The 16908-nt window shown below is 44.6% G+C and overlaps 1 protein-coding gene and 1 non-coding gene across 2 annotated transcripts; one reads left to right on the top strand and one right to left on the bottom strand.

Annotated features, from left to right (window-relative positions):
• Nucleotides 1-1250: 1250 nt before the first annotated feature.
• LOC118020535 lies at nt 1251-1366 on the bottom strand. The gene has a single exon (XR_004681942.1). It is a non-coding gene; the product is annotated as a U5 spliceosomal RNA (small nuclear RNA).
• A 2191-nt stretch (nt 1367-3557) lies between these two features.
• On the top strand, nt 3558-6953 carry LOC118019602 (HIG1 domain family member 1A, mitochondrial-like). Its single transcript, XM_035018990.1, has 2 exons — nt 3558-3617; nt 6097-6953. Exons 1-2 carry the CDS (start codon nt 3558-3560, stop codon nt 6394-6396), a joined length of 360 nt encoding a protein of 119 aa, XP_034874881.1. The 3' UTR covers nt 6397-6953.
• Nucleotides 6954-16908: the final 9955 nt, after the last annotated feature.

Raw genomic sequence — 16908 nt, 5'->3', positions numbered from 1 at the left:
ACTGCCTTTGGCTCAGGTTATGATCCTGGAGTCTCGGGATCGAGTCCCGCGCAGGGCTCCCTGCTCAGCGGGGAGTCTACTTCTCCCTCTGACCCTCCTCCCCTCACGCTCTCTCTCAAATAAATAAAAATCTTTAAAAAAAAAATAAATAAAAGTTTTATTCAAGGCCTCAACAAAAACAGGTTACCGAATATTCTGTTGATAGCAAACATCTGTTGCGCGACTGCTCTGTGCCCCATGCCAGGCGCAGGAGGCAATTTAAGTTAATGCTTGGTGGCCTCCAACCTGTGAGCGTAGCAAATTCAAAGGCTGCAGGATGAAGTGTATCAACCACCTCTGCTAATGTACTTGAATTTCTTACAACGGTGCCATTGTTGGAGGGTAAGGCTGCAGTGGGCACCCCTCCCCAAGATGGCTCCTTCCTTTTCCGTCCTCCAGGGTGAGGGCTTTCATCCCCTGCCCCTTCGGGGGTCAGCATCGCCTCTCCAACATAAACTCCACAGCGGCACAATCCAAGCCACGCCTGAGACATCATTTTTCTAAAAGCCTAATAAGGAGTGATGTAACGCAATCCACCATGAGCGACCTTCCTCGTGGCTAAAAGTACAGATAGACCCTTTGAGCAGTAGGTAGACCCATGCAACCAATTCGTTCTTCAAGTTACCTACTCAGTAAATCGGCTTTGTTGCAGGCGCTGGGCTAGTCAGGTGAAAAGGGCAGTTTACTTAAAATGCGCGTGGGACAGAAATCTGCACTGCAGCGGGGATGTGTGAGAAAACCCCCGTAAGAAAACGCAGAGATCCTAGAGTAAAACCACGTGGAACTGGGTTAACAGAGATGCAAGAGCACCTGACTCTGCAGGTCCCAAACAGACCAGTTTGGACCACTGGCTCCTGACACAATCCAAAAGCAAAGATAAGTGGTGGTGAATCACGAAAAGTATTTCAGCGAGGCCGCCACAAAATACTTCTAAATTTGTATCAACCAAACGTGATAGTTACAATAACAAAAATCAGAGAAACCATTGTTTACAAAAACCAATCACGTAGAAAAAACTGAATCTCACACCAACCAACCCCCTAAAAAGCCATCCTATCAAAACACCTAGTCTGAGTTAGAAACCTATCGTAATTTTTTTTTATAGACCCTACAACATAAAAATGAAAACGCAAACACCTGTTTCTAACACACAAACATAAAAGTCCTATAGTAAATTCAAACAAGGTCTGTCATTATAACACACGTTAATAAGCCCTGCAAGCGCAAGGCCTCAAAAAATTGGGTAAACACTCAGAATTGTTCCTCTCCACGGAAATCTTTAGTAAAAGGCGAAAGATTTATACGATCTGAAGAGAAACCAGAGCATGCTTTGTAAGCCTCTCACACAGCCCACGGGTAACTATCACTCCTAGAACAGCAATGGTAGTTACTTAGCCAAAAGAGCCAGTGACTTCTGCCTTTATCTCAGGCAATTCTGTGATGGCAATCTGATTTCTGGGGGGGGGGGGGGAGTTGAAAGAAAAAGAAAAATCTAGCCGTTTTTAGAAAAAGAAATACCATGTGCAATGCATTGTGGGTATGTAAATGAAGCTTAGTCACCAGCCTCCGGTTGCCGTAAATTCCTTAGTTCGTTTTCCTGCTAGGCCTAGAGTCACCACCAGAGGGCAGGGCAGAAGCCAGATTTGCAGGGACATAGACGCCTGGTCCAAACAGTCTCATTTTTTGTTGTTGTTTTCATTTTGTTTTATAATTGACACTCCAAGGTAAAATTTATCTTGAATAAAAATTAAAATTGAACTTTTTTAAGTCTTGAAAATAATTGTCTTCTTGCATTCATTCAACAAAAATATATTGAACATTGTGTCAAACTCTGTGCTGGGCCTTAGGAATGTGTGGTGAGCACTGAAAACAGAATGTTCAGTGACACATGGGCCAAGCATGAAAGGATTCATCAAAGTAGGGTGGTGAGGGCATTCGGGGCAGCACCATAAGCCGGGGTAGTGAAAGGGCAAGTGGCCCAGATTTTTTTTTTTTTTAAAGATTTTATTTATTTGAGAGAGAGAGAGAGAGCACATGAGACGGGGGGAGGGTGAGAGGGAGAAGCAGACTCCCTGCTCAGCAGGGAGCCCGATGCGGGACTCGATCCCGGGACTCCAGGATCATGACCTGAGCCGAAGGCAGTCGCTTAACCAACTGAGCCACCCAGGCGCCCAAGTGGCCCAGATTTTGATGGGCCTTCAATGCCAAGCAAAGAGCTTCCACTTACCATGAGGGCAATGGGGAGCAATTGAAACTTTTTAAAGGACAATAGGATCAGATTAGTGGTTTGAAGCAGCATCAGCATCACCTGGTGTTATTGGTGTTATGAGTTGAATTGTGCCTCCCCAAATTCATTTGTTGAAGTCTTTATTCCCAGTATCTCAGAATGTGACTTTATTTGGAAATAGGGTCACCAGGTGTAATTAGTTGAGGCTTCCAGAACTGTGAGACAATTCATTTCTGTGGTTTAAACCACCCCGTCTGTGGTGCTTTGTTATAGAACTCTAGAAAATATACCTGGGTACTTGTTAGAAATGCAAATGATCAGCCCTCACCGCAGGCCTACAGAGTCACGGGGGGGAAGGGGGACCCAAGTGTCTGGGTTAACAATCCTCGGGTGATTCCGATGCAGGCTAAATTGAGAACCACTGAACAGCCGCTGCTCCGGCTCAGATTTGGAGATTATAGCGAGCAAGAAGTTGAGAGACAACTTAGGACACGAAGCAGTAAAACCAGAGAGAAATAAATGATGGCTCAGACTGCCCAAGGAACGAGTGCAAGGTGAGGAGAGGCAAACCACTCGGAGAGATCCCTAAAAAACAGTGGCAGGGGGCGCCTGGATGGCTCAGTCGGTTTAAGCGTCCGCCTTTGGTTCAGGTCAAGATCCCAGCGTCCTGGGATCGAGTCCTGCATTGGGCTCCTTGCTCAGCAGTGGGTCTGTTTCTCCTTCTCCATCTGCCCCTCCACTTGCTCGCTCGCTCTCTTTTTCTCTCTCTCAAACAAATAAATAAAATCTAAAACAAAAAACAGTAGCCTACAGGAGTCCCTCGGCAGGAGCAGGTGCAATTAATTAGGAAGGCTTGGCGGAAAACCAGGAGCGTGAACCAAACCGAAACCCAGGGCAGGAAAGACGTTTCAGGAAGGGGGTGGCCAGTTGTGTCCAATGCGGGAGATGCGGCGGCCAGGCCCGTGGGCTTCAGCAGCGCCGCAGTTGCCGGGGACCTGGCCAGAGCGGTTTCCAGGGAGGGGGGCGCGGCGGCAGCCGGGCTGCGGGGAGCTGGCGGGGAGCGGAGGTCAGGAAGCGGGCGGGCGGTGCGGGCAACTCTCCTGAGAAGGCTGGCCCTGAAAAATCAGAGAGACCAACAGTCCGTTTCTGGAAAGGCGGGAGATCGAAGGCTAGCCCTCCGCCCCCCCCCCCCTTTAAGGTTAGCATCTCGCCGAAGGGAAGGAGCCGGTCACGGGACCGAGGGAAGAAGGTCCAGGAGACTGGAATTAAACGGTGCGGGGGGGTGGCGAGGATGGTGGTCCACCTTGGGTGCGAGGGAGGCCCCGGACTCCGACTGTCACTCCGGCGACAGGTGGGCGGAGGCGTGCGCGTAAACCCCACCGTGGTGACGGGCCGCGGAGCTGGGCCCCCCCGGGCGGCGCTCCAGCCCTCCAGCCCTCCAGCCCCCCCTACCTCTCCGCAGCCGGCGAAGCCCCAGCCTTCCACCCTCTCAGCATCTCTGTCCCCCGGAGCAGCTGAGCCGCCCCTCCGATGAAAGCCCCACTCCTACTTGACACGTCCCTCGTCGGCTCGGCTTCCCCACGCCCGAGGCCCCCGCCCTATACCTTCTTCTCTCGCGAAACCTTCCCGCACCTTCCCCCGCTCCCCTAGCAGACGACCTCGCCACAGATTCGTCTGAGAAGGCGGAAGCCATTCCCCCTAACTACCCACCCCCCAAAAAAACCGGAGCCCCCAGCAGCTGGCCCTCGTCCACTAGGGCTCGTGAGCCACCTCCAAGCCCCCGTAGCCTGCGGGCTTCCACCGGCGGCCCCTTCGGGGGCATCTACTCTCCTCTCTCCCTGGGTCGTCCCTGCAGACCCGGGAGGCTCCGTTTTCTCCCAGATGGAAAAAAAGGGAGGAGGGAGAGGAGAGGGAAGGAAATAGCCAGCTCACCCTCCAACCACATTCTCCTTTGGGAATATAGTGAACACCACAACAAAGCAACTTCACTCTGTTTTTGTTTCAGGAAAAGTTCGGACACAAGTCTCTTCCTTAAAAACAGGGCGCCTGGGTGGCTCAGTCGTTAAGCGTCTGTCTTCGGTTCAGGTCATGGTCCCAGCGTCTGGGATCGAGCCCCACATCGGGCTCCCTGCTCCGCGGGAAGCCTGCTTCTCCTTCTCCCTCTCCCACTCCCCCTGCTTGTGTTCCCTCTCTCGCTGTGTCTCTCTCTCTCTATGTCAAATAAATAAATAAGATCTTAAAAAAATTTTTTTTTCCTGGGGGGCGGGGGGAATGGGTGAAATAGGTGATGGGGATTAAGGAGGGCACTTGGTGTGATGAGCACGGGGTGATGGCTGGCAGTGTTGAATCGCTGTATTGTGCACCTGAAACTAACAACACTGTTAACTATAGTGGAATTTAAAAAAAATGCACTGAAAAGAATGTAAAAAATAAAATAAAATGGTATTGTAAGAGTAAGAAAAGGGGCGCCTGGCTGGCTCAGTTGGAGAAGACGTGACTCTTGATCTTGGGGTCATGAGTTCCAGCCCCAGGTTGGGTGTAGAGATTACTTAAATAAACTTAATAATAATAAAAAAATGTTCCTGCAGCCACAAGAGAAGAAATGGGACTTTTATTCTAAACAAATAGCTTCTACTGAGTTTCACCTTAAAGAACCTTCACTGTGGATGCATTTACATTGACTAGTACAATTTTGACTTAATCTTCACACTAGACTTTTGTTTAAATGACTCATGTAATTGTCTAAATAATGCTTCACAAATCTTGAAATTGATTCAAACTTCAGAGACTTCAAAATGCGTTTTTTGCTAGGTGAAATAATTTCTATAGTAAAAGACAGTTGTTTTTTTTAAAAGATTTTATTTATTTGAGAGAGAGAGAACAAGAGAGAGAGAAAGAGTACATGAGAGGGCGGAAGGGTCAGAGGGAGAAGCAGATTCCCTGCTGAGCAGGGAGCCCTAGGCAGGACCTGGGACTCCAGGATCATGACCTGAGCTGAAGGCAGTCGTTTAACCAACTGAGCCACCCAGGTGCCCCAAAAGAGAGTTTTTTAATCCTTGTCTCTCCTTCCTCATTTCTCATTTTATTTTTAAAAATTGTCATGAGGGTGGCTCAGTCGGTTAAGCATCAGATTCCTGATTTCAGCTCAGGTCATGATCTCAAGGTTGTGAGATTGAGTCCCAAAATGGGGGACCTGCTTAAGATTCATTCTCTCTCTCTCTCAAATTAAAAAAAAATTGTCATGAATTATTTCTAACTCCACAGAAAAGTACAGAGGACAAAAACATACCCAGTACTACCATTTAATAGATATGAACATATCTTCAAATGTGCTTTAGATGTGATTGTAAAGGAAAACCTCCTATAGATTTCTTTCCTCCATTTTGGAGCCTCTGCCCTTCCATCCACCTGTCAAATAAGTCTTTTTAAAAAATAATACTACATTAGGGGTGCCTGGGTGGCTCAGTCGTTAAGCGTCTGTCTTCGGTTCAGGTCATGATCCTGGGGTCCTGGGATCGAGCCCCACATCGGGCTCCCTGCTCCGCGGGGAGCCTGCTTCTCCCTCTCCCACTCCCACTGCTTGTGTTCCCTCTCTCGCTGTGTCTCTCTCTGTCAAATAAATAAATAAAATCTTAAAAAAAAATAAAAATAATAATAAAAAAATAATACTACATCTAATAACTTGTGCATATGTTTTTTTCCATATTTGTGGGTCTGTATCTTTTTTTTTTTTTTTTTAAGTAATCTCTACGTCCAACCTGGGGCTTGAACTCACAACCCTGAGATCAAGAGTCACATGCTGAGTTGGAGCCTAAGTCCTGTAATTGTAGGAGGATTCTGCAGCCGCTATATCAACCGGCACAGATGTTTCTCTTTCTTCACATGACGAAGATCAGGGATCTAAACTTACCTGGAAAGCTAGAGAGGCACCCTTTGTTTCCATTGGAATGGCGGGGTTTGCAGCAATCGTTGCATACGGATTATATAAATTGAAGAGCAGGGGAAATACGAAAATGTCTGTTCACCTGATCCACATGCGTGTGGCAGCCCAAGGCTTTGTCATGGGAGCAATGACCCTTGGTGCAAGCCATTCCGTGTATAAGGAATTCTGGGCAAAGCCTAAACCTTAGAAGAAGAGAAGTTGTCTTGGTTTTGTTGGTGGTGCTTGCTTTAGTTAGGCATCTCATATTGAGTTTGTATGTTTATGTTGAAAATAAATCATCTGAATGGCTCAGACAATAACACAGTAATTTAAATTTTGGCTTCCTTTCTTGCGGGCTTGAATTACCTGGTAACCAAATTACTAGTGACCAGTTAACTAGCTAGGTCATTCAGGGGAGTCAAATTAGCACAAAAGAAACATGTCACTTTTAAATGTACTCGATAGTGCTATAATATGCTTCTTCTTAAACCCTTCTGATAAAATCAGTTATAAAGAGGACAATTTGCCAATCCTGAAGTACTCTAGTTGCTTTTGAAGTTATGTAGGAATCCTGTTTAATTTAACTTTTTTTTCTGCCTATTTTGCAGACTGATTGAGTACCGCAGTTTTTAGGGCTGGTTGGCTCTTAACCCTTTCAGGACAGTGCATGGAATATAATATAAGCTTCCCCACAACTGAAAATACATGTATTTAAACCAAACCTAAAAAGCCGATAACAGCTGCTTACAAGTAGTATTTATTTCAGAATCATACTTGTGAACATGAGAATAACTTATCTATGGATCCCAGTTTAGCATTTTTTTTGTAATTGCAGTTATATTTATGCTGCTGTTGTATTAGATTAATTTTTTTTTAAGATTTTATTTATTTATTTGACAGAGAAAGATAGCAATAGCAGGAACACAAGCAGGGGGAGTGGGAGAGGGAGCAGCAGGCTTCCAGCGGAGCAGAGAGCCCGATGCAGGGGCTCAATCCCAGGACCCTGGGATCATGACCTGAGCCGAAGGCAGATGCTTAACGACTGAGCCACCCAGGCGCCCCTAGATTAATTTTTTTAAATATTTTATTTAGGGCGCCTGGGTGGCTCAGTTGGTTAAGCGACTGCCTTCGGCTCAGGTCATGATCCTGGAGTCTCGGGATCGAGTCCCGCATCGGGCTCCCTGCTCGGCAGGGAGTCTGCTTCTCCCTCTGACCCTCCTCCCTCTCATGCTCTCTGTCTCTCATTCTCTCTCTCTCAAATAAATAAATAAAATCTTTAAAAAAAATAAAGATTTTATTTATTTCTATGACAGAGAGAGAGCAAGAGAGGGAACACAAGCAGGGGGAGTGGGAGAGGGAGAAGCAGGCTTCCCCGCGGAGCAGGGAGCCAGATGCGGGGCTTGATTCCAGGACTCTGGGATCATGACCTGAGCCGAAGGCAGACGCTTAACGACTGAGCCACCCAGGCGCCCCTGCATTAGGTTAATTTTTAAATGTTACCTTGAAATAGAAATGTATATTTTAAGTACTAATGCAAAGGTAAATGAAAAACACTTCTTAAATGTATGAAGTTTATTTTCTCTGTAAGAATCGTAAATGTTGGGGTTAGATATTGCCAAAATTTCATTTTATACAATGTGTGCTTCCTCTAGCAATGTATGAGGATATATCTGTTTCTCCACAGATTTGCTAACAGGATATTGTCAAGTTTTAAAATTTCTACCCATCTAAAATGGCATCTCAGTATAGTTTTAATCTGTATTTCTCTTTTTTATAAATGAAGCCGGGTATGTTTTCATATGTTTAAGGTCATTTGTGGATCTATTTTGTACATATATTTCCTATTTAAGTCTTTTTGCCCGTTTTTCTGTTGGGTTTTCACTCTTTCTCTTACCCCCTCAATTTTTCTTGGAAACCTGCACTACCATCTCTCAGTCATGCATCACAGAAAGGAAATGCTTCCCTTAATTTTAATATTTTAAAGAGCTTGTTATGTATTAAAGGTATTTGTCCTTTATCTGCCATGTAAATTGTTAATAATTTCTCCTAGTTTTCATTTTTGCCAACCAAAAGTGTTTTTTGTGTTTGTCAATCTTCTTTTCTTCTAGATTTCAAGTCATAGTTTAAAAATCTTTCTTCATACATACTATTTAAGAAATTCAGTCATATTTTCTGCTACTGCTTCATGTAGTTTCTTTTTTTCACGTTTAAATCACTGGGGGGTTTTTTGTTTTGCTTTTTTAGGGGATGGAGGGGTAGAGCAAGAAAGAGAGAATCTTAAGCAGGCTCCACACCCAGCATGGAGCCCCATGTGGCTCGATCTCACAACCCTGAGATCATGAGATGAAATCAAGAGCCAGACACTTAACCAACTGAGCCACCCAGGTGCCTTAAACCACTGTTTTTGGCTTGAGATTTATTCTGGTGTATGGTGTCAGTTATGGATCCAGTTTTATGTTGCTCCAGATGGCTGAAACTACTGGTATAAATTAGGAGTTAATTACTCCTGGAAAGTTTGGGAGAATTTATCTGTATCTACTTTAGCTTTGTGCTTTGGAGATGAAAGATTTTTTATCATTTCAATTTCTGCCAGCCAAGCAGCCCTCTAAACAACTAAATTTTTTTTAATTCTTTTTTAAATCTCTTTTTCACAGATTTCTGCCTTTTTCTCCCTCTCTTATTTTTTTGAATCTCAACTTTGTAGCTCTTTCCCAAATTATTGAACAAAGTATCAGGAATGTTTTCAGCTGCAGGTTAAAGAAAACATGAATAAAGATGGCTTAAACAGGTGGGTTTTGTTTTGCTTTGTTTGGTTTTGTATTTACACAAGGGGTCTTGATGGAGGTGATTGCTGACTTTGATTCAACTGCTCAGCCTCCAAGAACCCTGGGGCTCTTCTCTCCTACGTGGCTGTCCTGAGTGTGTTGGGTTTTTGATCTCATGATTATCAACCTACTTCATGATCACAAGGCAGCTGACACAACTCCAAACAGAATAGCCATGTCCACGGCAAGAAAAAAAGAGGATATGTTATGAGCAAACCATCGTCGATGTCATTTCATTCCCTTCTATTAGAAAACAACATATCCCGCCCAGAAGCCCCCAGAACATTCCTGCTTACATCTCATTGGCCAGGACTGTGTCACATGGCCAGCTCTCATTGCATGGGAATCTAGGAAAGCGAGTTAATTAGTTCTTCCAGGCTCTAATGTAGACATGAGTAAGGAAGCTGGGAATAGCTGTTAGATTAGCCACCAACAGTGTGTGTCACAAACAACTGGCTCATTTGTTTTCAATCTTCCTTGTTTTCTGCATCATTTCCCAATGCCTTTGGGGTGAATCCTCATCCTGATGTTGTTGCTCATTGTTTCATTTTGGCTGTAACCATTCTGCTCTTCAGTCCATGTATGGATTTCAACTATTAAAGTTTTCTCTCTCTCTGTTTTTTAAGATTTTATTTATTTGACAGAGAGAGACATAGCGAGAGAGAACACAAGCAGGGGGAGTGGGAGAGGGAGAAGCAGTCCTCCCGCGGAGCAGGGAGCCCGATGTGGGACTCGATGTGGGGCTCGATCCCAGGACTCTGGGATCATGACCTGAGCTGAAGGCAGATGCTTAACGACTGAGCACCCAGGAGGCCCTCAACTGTTAAAGTTTTCATAACTAGTATTTCCAACTGATTCTTCCTGTTTGTTCCTGCCTTATGTTAACAATGTCCTCCCTTATCTGTTGAGCATATTTATTAAGCTTACTTTAAACTCAGGTCGAGTAAGTTGGCCTCATTGATTAGCAGTTTCTCAGTTTGTTTTTCTTTTATTGCAAATGTGTTCCCCTTTGAGTTCGTGTTACTTTGGAGATGTCAGTGAACTTGGCAGGGAAAGGCTGAAGTCCAGACCCTAAGATATGGAGAAGGAGGTAGAGAAGTAATGTTTAAGGTCCACTGGTCTACCCCTACCTAGCCAGGATGGAGTACTGGACGATGCTGCTGGCTTCCTGCCTCGTACACAGCAATGAGGCATGTAACTATCCACTCAGGGCCCTGAGGAGTGGGGGTAGGGAGGGGCGGGGCACTGGGGAGCACAACTGAAAACTCTCCCTCAGCCTCACCCCTACTCAGGCACCTGATCCTCTTCCCCTCTGGCTGCCATCACAGTCCCCACAACTGGTCCCAACCAGCCTCCTCATGGATTTCTCAGTTTTTACTTTAGTTTCTCAAATACTCAACCTCTTTTCACTCCTGTTTCTCCTCCTCCTCCTTCTTCTTTGTTGCTGTTAAGTAGAAAATTTCAAGCAAACAAAAGTGCAAGGATGCCATTTCCATCACCCAGCACCCATGATCATCACTTCAAGGCCATGATTATTTCCTACATCCCCACCCCACACTGCTGGTCTGCTGGATTATTGGATTATTTTTTTTTAAGATTTTTATTTATATGTCAGAGAGAGCGCACAAGCAGGGGGAGCGGCAGGCAGAGGGAGAAGCAGGCTCCCCACTGAGCAAGGAGCCTAATGTGGGACTCAATCCCAGGACCCCCGGATCATGACCTGAGCCGAAGGCAGACGCTTAACGCGACTGAGCCACCCAGGCACCCCTGAATTATTATTATTATTTTTTAAAGATTTTATTTATTTGACAGAGAGAACACGAGAGAGGGAACACAAGCAGGGGGAGTGGGAGAGGGAGAAGCAGGCTTCCAGCGGAGCAGGGAGCCCGATGTGGGGCTCGATCCCAGGACCCCAGGATCATGACCTGAGCCAAAGGCAGATGCCTAATGACTGAGCCACCCAGGCGCCCCAACCCCTGAATTATTTTAAAACAAATATCAGACTTTCACTTCTGAGGCATCTTCAGGTTTTGGCGGAAGGAGCTACCACTATCAGTCTAGATTAGTTCATCATCTTATCTGCCCCATTTAGTAATTTCCCCCACTTTTATTATGAACAATTTCATACAGACAATAAAGTTGAAGGATTACTATAGCACCCAGCTATATACCCACCAACCTGATTCAACAGCTCTTAACATTGTGCCATCTTACCTTTAGCTTATTTGTATGTTATTATAGAGAAAGAAAAATCTTTTTTCTTTCTATCCTTCTAGGTTCTCAGTTGGGGCTCTGTAACAAAAGACAGATTAAAAAAGCAGGGGGTGGGGGCACCTGGCTGACTCAGTCTATACAGCATGCGACTCTCAATCTCAAGATCCTGAGTTCAAGCCCCACACTGGGCATGGAGCCTACTTTAAAAAAACAAAAAAAAAGAGTAACAAGAGAAAAGCAGACAGAAGTTCATTAACATGTATATCTCCTGTATACATGGGAGAATCTTCAGGGATGAGTAACTCAAAGAGGTGGCTTAAACTTGGGCTTATATAGCATCTTCAACAAAGAATGATAAATTTGTAGAGAAATAACAGGGCAAAGGAAAAAGTTTTTAGGGTCCAAGAACAGGAAACTGGGAAGATAAATATATGGGGGAGACTAATGGAGTAAGGTTTGTTTGCAGATTCCTCTGGTGCCATCACTGGGTGGATAAGAGTCTACAGTCTCCTCCCCAATAAAGGAAAATTTATATTCTGCCTTTAGGCAGAAAGGGGAAGGGTAGAGAGAACTTTTCCTGTATATGCTGCTTCATAATTGGCTTCAACTCAAAATAATTCTTATGTGAAAGAGGCACGTTTTAGGGTGACATATCCTGGTTTTCATTATTTTTTCTGAACTATTTGAAAGTTGCAGACATCAGGGGCGCCTGGGTGGCTCAGTCATTAAGCGTCGTCTGCCTTCAGCTCAGGTCATGATCCCAGGGTCCTGGGATCGAGTCCTGCATCTGCTCCCTGCTCCACAGGAAGCCTGCTTCTCCCTTTCCCATTCCCCCTGCTTGTGTTCCTGCTCTCACTGTATCTCTCTGTCAAATAAATAAATAAATAAAATCTTTAAAAAAAAAAAGTTGCAGGGGCACGCGGGTGGTTCAGTCAGTTGAGCGTCTGCCTTCAGCTTGGGTCATGATCCTAGGGTCCTGGGATCGAGCCCCTGCTCAGGCTCCCTGCTCAGCGGAGAGCCTGCTTCTCCCTCTCCCTCTGCCTGCTGCTCTGCCTACTTGTGCTCTCTGTCTGTCAAATAAATAAATAAATAAAATCTTTAAAAAAAATAAAAATATAGTTGCAAACAGCATGACTCTTTAGCTCTAAGTATTTCAGCATGCATCTCCCAAGAATAAGAACATTCTCTCACATAATCATGGTATCATTATTATACTTAAGTAAATTAGAAATAATTCCCTAAAATCTTTCATACCTATTACATATTCAAATTTCCCCAGTTACTCCCAATTTTTTTAAACCATGATCCAATCAAGATTCATGATTTGTGTTTGGTTGTCATTTGTATTAACTTTTAATCTAGAACAGTCTTTGTATTTTTATCTTGGTAGGAAATTTTTGAAGAGACCAGGTTAAATATCTTGTAGTGTCCTACATTCTAATTTTGCCTTGTTATTCCTCCTGGTGTTGTTCAGTTTGTTCGTCCATCCCCTGCATTTCCTGGAAGCAGGAAGTCAAGTCTAGGGACAAGACTGGATTTAGGTTATATATTTTTGGCATTGTTATCTCCTGGATGATGCTGTGTAGTTCATATTATATCCTATCAAGAGACACATAATGTCAGGTCACCCCATAACTGGTGATGCTAAGTTTGATCACTTGGTTGCAGTACTGACTGCCACATCATCCATATAAAGGTATGCTTTCCCTTTGTAAACTGTTAACGCAAATTATTTATGGAGCAATACTCTGGCATCCTACAAACATCATGTACTCAGTAACCTTTCACCTACCATCCACTAAATCATTTATTTCATTGGGAGTTGCAGTATAGTTCCAGAATTGTTTTTGTAGTTTTTTTTTTTAATTTCAGTGCCCTTTATTAAAAAAGTTTTTGTTATTTTTGTCCAATTATGTCTGTTCCTTTTTATATATTGCTTTATCCTTTCACAATGTTTTTTTTTTTTTTAGATTTTATTTATTTATTTTTAAGATTTTATTTATTTTTTGGGGCGCCTGGGTGGCTCAGTTGTTAAGTGTCTGCCTTCGGCTCAGGTCATGATCCCAGGGTCCTGGGATCGGGCTCCCTGCTCAGCGTTTTCTCCCTCTCCCACTCCCACTGCTTGTGCTCGTGCTCTCTCTCTCTCAAATAAATGAATAAAATCTTTAAAAAAAAAAAGATTTTATTTATTTTTCGACAGAGAAAGATGCAGCAAGAGAGGGAACACAAGCAGGGGGAGTGGGAGAGGGAGAAGCAGGCTTCCCACCGAGCAGGCAGCCCGATGTGGGGCTTGATCCCAGGACCCTGGGATCATGACCTGAGCAGAAGGCAGACGCCCAACGACTGAGCTACCCAGGCGCCCCTAAGATTTTATTTTTAAGTAATCTCAATACCCAACATGGGGCTCAAATTCACAACCCTGAGACCAACAGTCATGTGCTCTACCAACTGAGCCAGCTGGCACCCCCACAATGATTTATTCTTTCTTTTTGATATTAAGTATACCAATTTTATTTTATTTATTTTATTTTTTTAAAGATTTTATTTATTTATTTGACAGAGAGAGACACAGCGAGAGAGGGAACACAAGCAGGGGGAGTGGGGGAGGGAGAAGCAGGCTTCTACTGAGCAGGGAGCCTGATGCGGGACTCGATCCCAGGACCCTGGGACCATGACCTGAAGGCTTAACGACTGAGCCACCCAGGCGCCCTAAGCATATCAATTTCATAGACTCTGATTGTTTTATTACCAGTTCAAGGAGCAGAGGGCTTTTTTTTTTTTTCCTGTCATGGTAATGTGTCTGTAGTAATATGCTGGAGTCCCTGACATATGTATCCCTAATCTAATGGCTTTGTATTTTCTAAGGTCCTAGAGGTTTCATTATTATCAGACCATGCGCCTCTCCAGGGTCAGCTCCCTTGCTGCCCTGACTTCTGTCTTCCTTTTTAGCACAAAAGAATTCCCGACTTTGGGAACTGAGTTTCCTGTGGCTTTTACTGGTTTTGGACCACTCCATGTTAATTTTTTTTGAAGATTTTATTTATTTATTTGAGAGAGAGACAGAGAGCCCAAGAGCAGGGGGGGTGAGGGGGGTTGCAGACTCCCTGCTGAGTGCGGACCCTCACACAGGGCTGGATCCCAGGACTCTGAGATCATGACCTGAGCCAAAGTCAGACACTTAACCAACTGAGCCACCCAGGCGCCCCTTTCCATTTTAATTTCTTGACTTTCGGTTCCTACAACAGGAGGGGAGGAGTTTTATTACCAATGTAGGGCCAGGAAAAATTCACTGGATCTGCCCAAGATTGAGGAACTGGAAATAAGCCCTCTTGCAAAAACCCATGTGCCCCAAGGGTTCTACATAGGCCTTGGGAAGCAGCCAGAAAGTATGCAACTGCCTGGACCCACAGGTATAAAAAGCAAAAAAGATCCAAATTTACATCTGCTTCCTAACACAGGAGGTAGAGAAAATAACATAATGAACACTCGTGTATACGCATGATTCATGTAAAAAAATAAAATTTCTATTTTGTTGCAATACCCTCTCCAATCTCATTACCCTCTCTGCCAGAGGCAACTGCTCTCCCAAATCTTTAGGGTTTATCTTACCCAAGTATATCTTTATTCCTTTATTACATATGTATGTATCCCTAAACAATATCCCACTTCTACTCTCTCTAGTCTGGCTCTTAACCTCAATACTTCGCCAAAACTGTTCAAGGTCACCAATGCCTTAAACGCTAGCAAAGGATATTTCTTTTTTTTTTTTTTTAAGATTTTATTTATTTATTTGACAGACAGAGAGACAGCTAGAGAGGGAACACGAACAGGGGGAGGGGGAGAGGGAGAAGCAGGCTTCCGGCCAAGCAGGGAGCCCGATGAGGGGCTGGATCCCAGGACCCTGGGATCATGACCTGAGCTGAAGGCAGACGCTTAACGACTGAGCCACCCAGGCGCCCCTAGCAAAGGATATTTCTATGTCCTCATCTTACCTGCCCTTCCCACAGCTCTCCTGATTTCCTTCCTCCTTCCTTACTCTTTCCCAGGCTTCTCCTCCCTGGTTTTCTTCACCCTTCAAACCACTCTAATCTCATCTCCTTTGCTGCTCCTCTCTGCCCTACCTCGAAATGCTGGCCTGCTCCATGGCTCAATTATGAATGTTCTTCCAGATCTCATTCAGTTCTATGACAGTAAATACATCTACATAAAAATGACTACCAAATCTCTATCTCTGACCTTGATCTCTCCCTGAGCTCTTAGCTTGTGTATCCATCGCTCACTTGACACTTACACTCCAAAGTCTTGCAGACATCTCATACTCAACATAACCAAAATGAAACTTACCCCCCATACACACACCTGTTTCCTTTACAACCTCACTCCCCTATTTCAGGAAATAGTTCATCATCTACCTACCCAGTTGCTCTAGCCAGAAACAACCACGATTACCCCTTCTCTTTCACCCCCATATCCAACCCTTCGGCAAGACCCATTCATATCACCTCCCAAACTTTAAGCCATTCTCTTAGCTGCATTTACATTATCCCTTCCCCAGGCTAGGCCAGCATAATCTCTTGCCTGCTAAATGATCTCATTTCCAGTCTTCCCTCTTCAAATCAGTTGTCCACGTATCAGCAAGCCTGATAGACATAAAATCAAATGTAACTCAGAACTTGTCACTCCTCTGCTTAAAATTCTTCAAAGACTTCTTTTACAATCAAAGCCAAAATTATTTACTATGGGCTAGAAGATGCTACGTGTTCTCACCCCTCTCCTCTTGCTTTCCAGCCACAGTGGCTTCTTTCAGTTCTTCAAACAAGATCAAGTTCTTTCCTGCCTCAGGGTCTTTGCACACACAGTCCTCAGATCTTAATCTGGGATGCTCCCACCTTCCTGCCCTCCATTTTGACGTAGTTTGTTCCTTCTTGTTCTCTAGACTCAGGTTAGGTATCTCTTCAAAGATTTCTTCCCTAGCCACTTTATCTAAAGTAGGTTCCTCCATTATTTTCTATCTCAGATCTCAGTTTCCCTCAGAGCACTTACCACAATTTGTAATTTACTTGTTGCTTCTTTGTGTTCCCTGCTCACATTAGAAATGTTAGGTTGGGCGCCTGGGTGGCTCAGTCGTTAAGCGTCTGCCTTCGGCTCAGGTCATGATCCCAGGGTCCTGGGATCGAGTCCCACATCGGGTTCCCTCCTCGGCGGGAAGCCTGCTCTCCCTCGCCCACTCCCGCTGCTTGTGTTCCTGCTCTCGCTATCTCTGTCTCTGTCAAATAAACAAATACATAAAATCTTTAAAAAAAAAAAAAAAAGAAATGTTAGGTCAAGGAGGGCAAGAACTGTATCTTGTTCACTATTATCTTTAGCACCCAGCACCATGCCTAGCACGTGGAAGACAATAAATGTCCAGGTAATGTCTCCCAAGCACTTTAAACATAGTTCCTCATTTAAATTTCGCAGTAACTCCGTGAGGGAGAAAGCATGCGCCTCATTGTGCAAAGAAGGAAACCGCGAGTCCAGTTTCTAAACTACCCAAGGTCACTGAGCTAGTAACCGGAGAAGTGGGGATGTCTGAGGGACCCCACAGTCTCAAACACCATTCTGGAATTTCTCAGTTTTGGGGAACCCTGCAGCACAGCGAGCTTCCGTGTAACGTCGGGAAAAGTAAACTTCCCACCGGC

The sequence above is a fragment of the Mirounga leonina genome, unplaced genomic scaffold, assembly GCF_011800145.1.
Source record: "Mirounga leonina isolate KUSES-001 unplaced genomic scaffold, KU_Mleo_1.0 Mir_173, whole genome shotgun sequence".
In the NCBI taxonomy this organism is placed as follows: domain Eukaryota; kingdom Metazoa; phylum Chordata; class Mammalia; order Carnivora; family Phocidae; genus Mirounga; species Mirounga leonina.
Note: the sequence above shows the minus strand (reverse complement) of the source record. Positions and strands in the feature narration are given on the sequence as shown.

Bases quoted from the DNA above. Each gene is read 5' to 3' on its own strand.
- LOC118019602 (XM_035018990.1), top strand. From the start codon at position 3,558: ATGGTGGTCCACCTTGGGTGCGAGGGAGGCCCCGGACTCCGACTGTCA. The intron at 3,618-6,096 runs GTGGGCGGAGGC...CTGTAATTGTAG, and splicing joins GACTGTCACTCCGGCGACAG to GAGGATTCTGCAGCCGCTAT.